The sequence below is a fragment of the Cicer arietinum genome, chromosome 3 (genome assembly GCF_000331145.2).
Source record: "Cicer arietinum cultivar CDC Frontier isolate Library 1 chromosome 3, Cicar.CDCFrontier_v2.0, whole genome shotgun sequence".
Lineage (NCBI taxonomy): Eukaryota > Viridiplantae > Streptophyta > Magnoliopsida > Fabales > Fabaceae > Cicer > Cicer arietinum.
The window spans coordinates 69,987,508-69,998,716 of NC_021162.2; the positions used below are offsets into that span (position 1 = coordinate 69,987,508).

The 11,209-nt window shown below is 32.6% G+C and overlaps 3 protein-coding genes across 3 annotated transcripts in view; all 3 read right to left on the reverse strand.

The window, feature by feature from the left end:
• Positions 1 to 998: 998 nt before the first annotated feature.
• LOC101497166 (uncharacterized) lies at positions 999 to 2,019 on the reverse strand. The gene has a single exon (XM_004493835.4). The coding sequence runs from the start codon at positions 1,821 to 1,823 to the stop codon at positions 1,470 to 1,472; it is 354 nt and encodes a 117-aa protein (XP_004493892.1). The 5' UTR covers positions 1,824 to 2,019; the 3' UTR covers positions 999 to 1,469.
• A 455-nt stretch (positions 2,020 to 2,474) lies between these two features.
• On the reverse strand, positions 2,475 to 6,742 carry LOC101496842 (UNC93-like protein 3). The gene is made up of 10 exons (XM_004493834.4): positions 6,293 to 6,742; positions 5,724 to 5,887; positions 4,896 to 4,959; positions 4,696 to 4,809; positions 4,547 to 4,591; positions 3,709 to 3,965; positions 3,508 to 3,598; positions 3,250 to 3,362; positions 3,029 to 3,152; positions 2,475 to 2,810 (listed from the first exon to the last, which is right to left on the reverse strand). The coding sequence occupies exons 1-10, from the start codon at positions 6,473 to 6,475 to the stop codon at positions 2,622 to 2,624; spliced, it is 1,344 nt and encodes a 447-aa protein (XP_004493891.1). The 5' UTR covers positions 6,476 to 6,742; the 3' UTR covers positions 2,475 to 2,621.
• Positions 6,743 to 10,650: 3,908 nt separating this feature from the next.
• The window catches only part of LOC101497832 (eukaryotic translation initiation factor 3 subunit A-like), an 11,544-nt gene continuing 10,985 nt past the window's right edge, over positions 10,651 to 11,209 (reverse strand). The window contains 1 exon segment of the mRNA XM_012713955.3: positions 10,651 to 11,209. This exon segment is cut by the window's right edge and continues 13 nt beyond it. Coding sequence (XP_012569409.1) covers positions 10,935 to 11,209 — 275 coding nt within the window. The 3' untranslated portion in view covers positions 10,651 to 10,934.

An 11,209-nucleotide genomic window follows, 5' to 3' on the forward strand; every position in this document is an offset into this window, starting at 1 on the left:
GCTTGCACATCGTTTGTGTAGGTTGATGAACACATTAGCTGAAGAAGATGGTATTGATGAAGAAGCTAATGAGTAATCAACACACTTTTAGCATAGTAGATAATTTTAGGCATTATGTTGTACCACCATGTTGGTTGACTCTGAGTTATTTTACTTTGGAATAGTAGAATCAGCTATAAGACATATGTGACATTCGAAGTTTTAATTTATTTTTGTTTGATTTATTATTTATGTATTTTGAATTATGATCTTTTTATTTTTAAAATTTTTATTTAGACCACAATTTCCTATATTTTCACTTTACTTTTTAAATCATTACTTTTCGAATAAAAAAAGGTCACAACTATTTTTCCTTAATCCTCTCGAATAGGATAATTGCCGTCCCACTATTTTCATTCTTCTTCTTAACTCATTTTCTTCATTCGTTGAAAATGAGAGGTTTAAAGTCATTTCTTTGTCCGAAATCACACCTCTTACTCATTTTTGTTTTTCTCGTTTTATTTAAATAAGTGTGTTTCACATATATTTAGTTTTTGTTGTGGGTTTTGTCAGCAAATTCATCGTATGAGCACGATATTGTGTTGTTTGTCGTTTTTGTGCAACGTTTTTTGATATCTCGTCTGTCTGCGGTGCTGTGTTCTTTAATTTATATTGACAAATTGACTTCAATCCAATCTATATTCAATCAATGATTTTGACGTTGTCAATATTATAGCTCATAAGAGATGTGTGTTCACGTTGAATTTTGTCATATTTGTAGACATTTTTATTGTTTTATGTTATTAACATAAATATTGTAAGTTCGTTCGCATATTTTTTTTTTTTTTTTTTTTTTTTTTTTTTTTTTTTTTTTTTTTTTTTTTTTTTTTTTAACAAATTTAAATTGTATTGTTCTTAATCGATGTAATTTCTACTCACTTGAATGAATGACAATTGTTTTTTAGTAGAAAGAACAAAAACAGTGTCACAAAGTTGTATCACGAGTATAAGGCTCTTAGTGAAATCTTAGAAATTATTCAACTATAATTTAGATATGCATTTATGCCTCACTTTAAATCAAAGATTGAAAATACCAATTTCATTCAAAACTTACAAACTAAACTACAACAATACCGATCTACTATAGGCTATGGCTCGGCCAAGACAGAGACAACAACTAGGGCCAAGCCCACACAAGAAGGGTGATACCCGGTCGTTTACAATTAAATATTCACTGTTATGATGATCACTATATATTATTTTTTAACATAAGTATATTAACTTCAAGTATCTCGTGGATTTATAAATTTATGCGTGTCAATCAAAGACTTAAGATATGTATCCTAATGAGAAAAGCTCAAAAAGAAAAGAACAAACAAAAGAGCTATTTCAACAATGAGAACTTCGAAATCTACTTATAATTTTGTAATCTATTTATAATAATACATACTATATTACTAATTTCATTGTTTAAGAAAGCCCCAAAAAGATCATGGTTCCACAAACAATCCTACAGCTCTCACCACACATGTAGAAGCTGCTACAGTAATCGCTGCAAAGATTGGTGGAACGATTAGATCAATCTTGGATTTCACGAAGAAATTGGAAGGAAAGCAGAGGATTTCTCCCGCAACGTCCAATGGCATTCTAATGAATCCATCACTTCTACACTTCTGAGAGAACGAAGAGAAAGGAGATATGGCGGAAACAAATGTCACTTGCGGTGAGATTGATGCCACTGCCACCGTTAAGGTTAATAGCGTTATCCAAGTGGTAGCATAGGTGAATATAGGCCACGGAGTTGTCAAGTGTAAACGGAAGAAGTTAGAGAGCCAGAAAGACATTGTGATGAGGAGATTAATGAAATTGTTAGTTGCTGATGTTTTTAAAACTTGGATGAAATAGGTGAGAAACTACCTAATCTAACTACTTTTTGAGTTTTGGGGATGTTGGTGAATTTGGTATCGAAAAATTGTATTCAAGGGACCAATGAGAAGGGTTTATGTGGAGCACGACTTAGAGAGTCATATGATGGCTATGTTGACAAAATAGGGCGTGATTTATGGTGGGTTTGGTTTAGTTGTTACTCATTATGTATCATTATAAAATGTCATTTTAGATTTTAGATCATGTGCAATTCTTAAAAAGAGTAAAATAAAATAATATATATAAAGATTAAAATATCTATATTACTCCATTTGTTGCTAAATATAGAACCGTACTAAATCATAAGAATTAAGAAAACTCAATAGAAATATTAAATTTGTTAACAATTAATATTATTAAATTTCTTTAAAATAAGCAACTTACTTCAACTTATTTTAGAGAATAAAACAAATAGTTAAACAATTACTTTATGTCATTTTGCTAACTAATTACTTTAGAATGGGAAATCCAAAATTATTTGTATGTGAGAGAATTTCGACTGTGAATATCTTACTAATTCATCAAGAATATTTTTCAGTAAATAATCAATAGCCACTTGAGCTAATAAATAATAACCGTCACAAAATATACATTTCATTCAAGTGGAGGAAATGTGAGCATAAAACAGAGGCGAAGGTCGTATTGGAAGTGTTCCAGGCAATACAAAGGAGCATATAGGAAATTCGGTTATGCTTGCAGTTGCAGCCACATTAAATTCACTCACTGGTGGAGGGTGATGATCCCCTCCCCACCTTGAGAGCCAACCAAAGAAAACTGCAGAATGATAAGCATAGAAAAACCAACATGGTCACGACAACTGATTGGAACGAAATATGTGGGGCCAAAAAGAACACGATAGCAATTGTAGCGCTTTGCCATATCTTTAGCTGCGCAAAAGCCCCTTCCTGCACCGCAAAGTAACATAAACTTGACATGAGCAAAGAATCAAGCAAAAAGCATAGGCGATACGAGAACAATAATGGGGGATGAACATATTAGACATGAAATAGCAAAAGAGCTAACATAAAAAGACCTCAATAAAGTAATCAAGAGGCAAGCTAGAATGTTAATAGGGCATGATTTTTTGAACTTTATAATAAAAGGGTAGATGGTATTTGTGTACCGTGTCTTGCTTAAATAGCATTCCTAGCAAAGCATTGAGCTGTGTCATTAGAACACCATCACCTATGCCCAACAAAGCAGCCAAAAAGAGTATATATAACGTACTGAGAAATCCGCTAGATATGCTGCATCAGGAGGGCCAAAGAAAGTATAAATGAATTGATATTACACAAGGAAAATAATATCCATACACGTCAGCCAGACAAAAGGAATATTGCAAACCTGAAATCTAGCAGAAGCAAGATTAGAACAACCGCCTGAGCAAAAGCTCCAACAGAAACTATTGATGTAATGGACTTGAGACCAGAGGTGAGACGACCAGCAGCCAAAGAACACTGACATACTTAAAGAGTTAAGTTTTGAAATAAAATAGATAAAAGAAGAAAATAAGAAAGAAATGCTCGCTAGCATGATGTAATCAAGTCACTCTTGGACTACCACCAGCAGCAAGGAACTACAGCTTTGCATTCCAATACTTACGATTCCATCAAAAGCCCCATATGCTGCCATTGCAATACCAACACCAGAAACACCAATTGCAGGGGTTACAATATACTTGGTAAATTCCGCCCTATGAAAAAGTATTTCATTAACAGTACAAAATGGACAAGGACATAAGAACTCAGAGAACCACTATGGGAAGATCATGAGGACGATAACTTATGATTCATATGAAATTACCATACAAATGCTTGTTGTAGACCTGAATATGCTATAAGAGGTATGATCAACAACATCTTCACATCAGACAATGCACTCGTGAGTGATCTAAATAGAGACTTAAGGGACGTGGATTCACCGGCATCAGCTTCTGAATCCTTGTATCCTGCCTTACTATTACCACTCCGTTTATGCAGAAAGCACATTAATATTGCACCAAAGGTCATAACGAAAAGGAACACAACAAACAATAAAGTTGTGCCATTGGTACTTCCCTCCTGCAGTGATGAGAAACAAAATCAAATATGAAGAATAAGTAAAATAATCAAAATCAAAACTTGTTTGTATCTGAGATGAGAATTCATTGTCGAAGAGTAGAATAAAAACCCAACTTATATTTCCATTTCCTTGAAATACTTTGCTTATTGCACAAATTAACACAATATTGAACAAACATAATAAAGGAAATTGAAATGAAAATAGGAAAGGATAATGTATAGCATTGGCACCGTGACCTTTGTTGGCAAACCACTACAAAGTACAACTATTCTATTTTTAAATTAAAACAACCTGAAAACAAGATACAAAGTTTTAAGTTAGTTATTGTCACGAGATGGATGGTAAGAAATGTTAAGGCTCAACTAAGTAGCGTGCTTTTCTAATAGAAATGTTAAGGCTCAACTAAATTTGGACCGAAGTTTCGGTCAATCATAAACTTTGTTTTCATTTTCCGTCATAAGCAGCAACTTTTCATTGCATTCGTAATTGCCAACAATAACGGGTAAACATGAAAAGTATCACCACCTAATTATCAAAGCAAAAATATCTTTTTAAAATGTGAAGACTAACCACCACATACCTGCCCATCACTGAGTAGAGCAAATGTAATAAGATTTCCAATAAACTGCAAAACAGGTTTAAAAAAGAATCAAACTTTAATTCAAAGTAGTTTTCTATTTAGACACAAACAATAAAATTACCAGTCTTGAGTGAAAAAATAATGATTACCTGATGGAGTGCATACACAGCCCAGAATTCCCCGTTGAAGTCACCAATTACTGCACCTTCGTGGAGATTGTTATCTGTAGCATGACTGCGTGCAGTGGAAGTTAGATATGTTCCCTGACAGGTCAAACTAAGATCAGTTAAGATATGGAAAACTAATGACAATTTGAAGGAACTGTGGAACCTCAACATGTTGCGGGTACCTGTCCAACCCATATTATAGAAGCACAAAACCCAAGATACAAAGAGGCTGGAACCAATGTATACCTGCAGGAACGGTCGCTCAATGGTAAAGGATGTCCATAATACGTTAGTATTATTTAGGCATACACAGTCATATAAAGTAAAACAGAAATGATGCTCAGATATAAAAGCAGAACTATGAAAGAGTATAGATGACCATGTATGATTTTATTTTTTTTGACCAGGACGACCATATATGATGGCCAACCTTTAAATAAAATTTTTTTGAGGTATATTTCTTGGTCCCTATAGTTGTCACTGATTTAGGTTATGATTTCTCTGAGACTAGTACCTTAAACTACAGGGGCCAACCCTTCATTGAAAATATGTTAGATGATTAGTCCAAGACTCTAATAGCCACTGCTGTCTGGCGAGTTTAAGATTCAACAAGAATTCAATCAAACTATTGATCTAGGGGCATATTTTGTTCCAAATAAGAGCCCTATTAAATTTAACTAATCATATGCTACCACGATAACCGAGAAATTCTGATTTTATTTCTACTTTACTGCTTATCTAGAGAGATGCTTTCACAAACCACTCCTTACTTACAACTAGTCTTCTTTTCTCATGATACTTATCAACCAAGAATTCACAATTGCATCTATCTTATTGTTCAAGAAAGTGGAAAACTAAGGAAGTGAAATAATGCATTTTTACTTGTAATTTTATTATACAAAAATCATAATAAATCCATCAAAATCAAATACAGTTCATGTTTATGTTTTCGACAGCAGCAGAATAATACATGAGCATAGGAAAACAAGATAGCTTGCACTTGCAATTACCAATTCGGCTTCAAATTTGCAGCCACATATAACCAATAACCAGATGTACCGATAATCAAAGCATTCTTGGAACCGAGAATCCGCACCACCAAAGAAGCAAACACAGAGAAAAATGTAAAAGACAAATATAGTATCCCAAGTGAAGTCGTCCCCAAGTCCTCCTCCTGAAAATCCAAAAACACACATACACCATCAAAATCCATCAACATTATTCACCACACCAGCCTCCAAACTCAAAATCAAATTTACTAATAAAGTAACTTAAAAGTTCAATTTCAATCCAAATTCAAAAACACACAAATGCAAAATTAAGAGTTCAATTCACAATTATTTACCAGCTTCCAAATTCGCAATCAAAATTACTAATAAAGTAACTTAAGAGTTCAATTTCAATCCTAATTCAAAACACACAAATGCAAAATAAAGAGTTCAACTCACAATCATTCACTAGCATCCAAATTCACAATGAAATATACTAATACACTAACTTAAGAGTTCAATTTCATTCTTCATAAATCAAATTAAAAAAGGGGGAGGGGGGGAGAAGTAGAGAGAGAGAGAGAACTAACAGTGTTGAGAGTGCTCTGTAAATTTTGAGCAGCTCCATAAGCTAGAAAGATCAATAAAAACGCTATACTCAATACATGAACATCTCTGGTGTGGCTTTTAGGCGGTTGAAATTGAAGTAGCGATTCATTATCGGCGGCAACTAATGGCGTGTCTTCGTCGCGATGAATAATCACAGAAGCCATTAAATCAAGCTCTGGATCCAGTTTAAGGATACTTATTATTTAGACACATATAAAAATCTAACAACTTTGAATTGCGTGACGACGTTAACGTACGAAAAGAAGAATCGCCGGCACATTACACTACAGGACGAATAGAAAAGATGGAAATAGACGAAACAAAAGAGATACTCCTATCGTGGTAAGTAAAGATTCCGAATCTTTGAATGAGTGGTAACTTTATGTTAGCCTCGCTCGTTGACTCTCATTTTTCAAAGCCTTTGTTTTCGTAAGTTTCTCCATCGAATGGGATAAATTTTTTGGAGCAAACAAAATGCTCTAAACTCTAAACCCTAAACCCTAAACATTGCCCGAATTTTGGGAAATTTTGTATTTTTCAAATTTTTTATTAGAAGTCTTCTGCAACTACCTCAAAACTTATTACGGAATACTTTATTTTAAATTTTTCAAAAGTTTTTATTTATTTAATTTATTTTTTTAACTCATTTTTCTTTCCATGGGTGCGGGTGTCAGATGAAGAGACGACACGATAGTACGAACCACACGTGACATTGATACTTCATTATCTATGATGGATGTTTTGAAAGTAATTCGATTGATATCATCCCGAAGAAGACAACGAATTATAGTGGAAGATGATGATAAGGGAGAGCAGAGACATAGGGTGCGCACTACAAATTGGATTGGTTGAAAGAGGTCTTCAAAAGACAGTGTGCATCAGAGAGATTTGATTGTGCTGCTATAGCGTATTTGCTGAATTTGGTATGAGTATTATTTTCGCATATAAGAGTCATATATTAGTTGATGCGAAGTATCTTCCCCTACTCAGAGATTTGGAAGGTACCGGTAGATACGTTTGGAGTATTGCTGCACGTGTAGTCATACCTCTCAGATGTTATCTGTTACGACACCAAACAATTGTGTGAATCATAGGGATGTCATTCCCTTTGATGATATCATGTTATACACCTGTCACCTCCGATTATGCAGCATAGTAGTACCATATATTGCCATAGAGGTGTTGAGATAATTTAGATATATGCAACATATTCCACCACCACTACCTCTGGTTCTTTGTAGATTATATGATGTAGATGTGGAATTGATGGAATTTTGATCTATGTCACCAAACTGCATCATAGGTTACATCCAGCTACATATCCATCTAAGTGTCAGGATGGATATTTTGAGTGGTTCTACAAAGTATATCATTCACTTTTAGTGCGACCAGATGATGTACCCCATGTTCCAGATTTTAATGTTCCCACCGTTACACAAGCTTCTAATGAACAGTCATTAATCCTACAGTAGGTGGGTGATCTTATACAGCGGGAGTTGGATGCACATGATGCTGATCCATATGACGACATGTATAGTTACTTATAGAACTTTATATTTAACTTGTCATAACACTAATTAGTAGTTATTTACTTTTATTTGTGATAAACATTATTTTTGTAGTTTCGAATGTTATTTTATTTTTATTTCATTATTTTACATTATTGTTATATCGCTAACTTTATATTATTTGTGATGAACAATGTAAGTTAACAACTAAATAAAATACAAAATAAAATATAATGAAAGTAGTAACTAAAATGAACTAACAACAACTAATTTTATGTAAGTTTTAAAGTATTGTAGTCCATGCAAAATCAATCTTCATCTAATGACATGACATCTACAGGTTCTTTCGATGCATCTTGTGTAACATATACCATATGACCTAATAAAAATACTCCCACTATATACTATTGTCCAAGAAGTTTCTTCATGCGATATTTCTTCAAACGTGGTGCAATATCTGACATTGAAAATCCATCTTTAATTGTAAAATAGATTGAAATAATATCGTTAAAATATTCTATTGCCCAAGAAGTTGCTTCATCGGTGCAACATCCTTCATTTTTATCTGTAAAATAGATTGAAAAAATAAGTATTACTTAAGAAAGTAATATGATTTTACCAGAATCCAATGACTTGCTTCCACAAAATAATACATATAATACGATCATTTGTTGTCGATCCTGAATGTGAACCCCTTATAGGAAAAAAAATCATAGAAAATGTCTAACCAATCGTGACTATAATAATATTATATGTTGTAGCTATCACATAACCCATGGACATCTATTTGAATATCAAAACTTGTTATTTTCAAAGAATCTCTGACTTCTCTAATGAGTCATGAGAATAATCTATCATATGGACTATATGAGAAACAATCTCCTGGTCCAAACTATGATGGACCAAAAATCAAGATTGTTCATTGTGTCCAAGCAATGATGCAATAATATGATAACCACAAAATCTACTATCACGTTAAATATGTCATCAATGTATGGTTGAATAACATCAGAAAATTTTCTCAAGAATAAATATATTGAGGATTGAGATGATTGAGACAGTTGTTTTTTTGATGAATGAGAATGTCTCTTCTTTGATGATTGAGATGGTTGGAAACCAGAATTTTCACAATATATTGCATTAACATACTTGCAGTAAAAATAGTCTCGATATACACCATGTTCATTCACTTCTTAACGAACTATGTTTTATATTCATCCTCCCTCTATCTCGTCTCTTTATTTGATCTAGTTATCATGTTTTTTATACCAATTTCCCTAACCCAATTCACAACAGCTTCTTGTGTATCAAATATCTTAAATAAAATAAATTATAATAATTAATCACTATAATATATTTTTACAATATTAATATTAATTATAATTATTCATACCTAATTTATGCCAAAAGTGTTGGTAGTATCAACACGTGTTTTATCACATCATAGTAGCAGTTTATCCATATCAGTTGAAATTTATATAAATAAATAAAATATATTTTTTTAAATATATCGAAAAATATTTTCACAAGTTTTTCAGTACAAAAGACTTTATCGAAAAACTTTTTTAAAGGTTTTCAGTACACACCTTTTTAGCCTTTTGTACCGAAATTTTTTTTAATTTTTTTTTAGTAAACCTTTTATACCGAAAATCTTATAAAAAGTTTTATCGGTAATTTTTGAAAATCTTTTACATACCAGAAAACTTGAATTGTTTGGTCCGAAAATCTTAAAATAGTAAAAAAGAAAAAGAGTTTGAGTTGAAAAAATAAAATAAAAATTAAAGATAATTTTACATTTTAAAATATTGTGGAGTATAGGTACAGTGGTGGGGGTATATGATAGGAAATTTTGATACATAATTTTGAAGTGATAATATTTTTGGGCTAAACTAATCTGTTTTTTTTTTTTAGAAATTTATGAAAATCGTAGATTTGACTAAGAACTATCTTAAGACAACAAAAATAACAAAAAAATATTTAAAGGACTAAAGTGAAATTAAAAAATAAATTAAATAACTAAAAAAAGTAATTTATATATGATTTACTATTTTTATTTAATTTTCCGTGTGAATTAGCACACTAGATGTACAATTTTTATTGCAGAATATAATAATATTTTTGGACAAGCTTGTTTAAGACAGATTTTGATTGTGCTTATTAATTCAGGTCATTTTAGTTTCATTTATTTTAATTTAGTTTTGAAGAAAAATGCTCGTGAAATAGTTTTCTAATTGAGCGTGAAAATTAAACTAGTTAACAATAACGCAAAGTGTCACATTTTCTTAAATTAGATATAATAAAATTTTACAACTAACTAATAATAGAATTCTAATAAAATAAAATCAAAATTTTAATCATACATATTTTTTAATTATTTTCACCGGTCTTATAGGCTTATTTTCAACTAATACATCCCTCTTTGATTGTAGAAATTGAATGAGGACAACTAGTATAACTAATTAGTTATTAGCCGAAGTACTACTCATTATGTCTTTAAAGCAACTCCGTCAAAAACAAAGTCTTAGGAATAATTCTGACAGAAACCCATTTATAAGCTTTATAAAAAAAATGAAATTATAAAATTGTTTGAAAAAATATAAAATGGAATTTGCACTGCCTGACTTAACTTCCTCCATGGCTCCATCTAAGCCAGCACGTCTCTAAATGACTTTAATTTGTACTAAAACCAAACGATGTCATTGACGCCAAAGTATCCCAATGACATAGTAACATGAATTGTCCACAACATAATACAAAATAGTTGATAAAACATCAAAGTAGGCAGCAGATCGTTTTATTTTTTATAGACCAAAATTTAGAACACGGTTAAATATAAAAATAGGTCTGCAATACTGCCTAACATGAAATTTTAATTACCATATCCAATCCCACTGGATCATAAATAGAACATTTTGTTGGCATGTTCTTCAACAGAACCGATGAGTCCATAAGCATTGGAAGATAAATAAATGAGAACTTAGTATCAAAAAGAATTCTAGAACTCAAAATGGGTAGTACAAAGAACTCGAGCAAAAATCAGAGCAACCAGCACAATATCAGGCATGAAGACCCCAAAGGCCACAGTGGCATAGGCAATAAATGGAACATAAAATGATCAACGAGAACCCCTGGAAGATGACCAAGTTGAAGATGACCTACCCCCACCAGATCCAAATGAGGATTTGCGCTCACCCCATCTGTCACCATCTGCCCTACTGCTACTGTTACCCCAACGATCTGCTTCTGGAGGAGGAGCAACTCCTGAGCTTTCAACTCTCTCTCGACGGAACTTAGGGACATATTTCCCTGGAGTTGGGGCTGCAGAAGCGGCAGCTGCAGCAGGAGCAGCAGACCCAGACTCCAATGGTCGGGCAGGAGGCTCATGAGGCC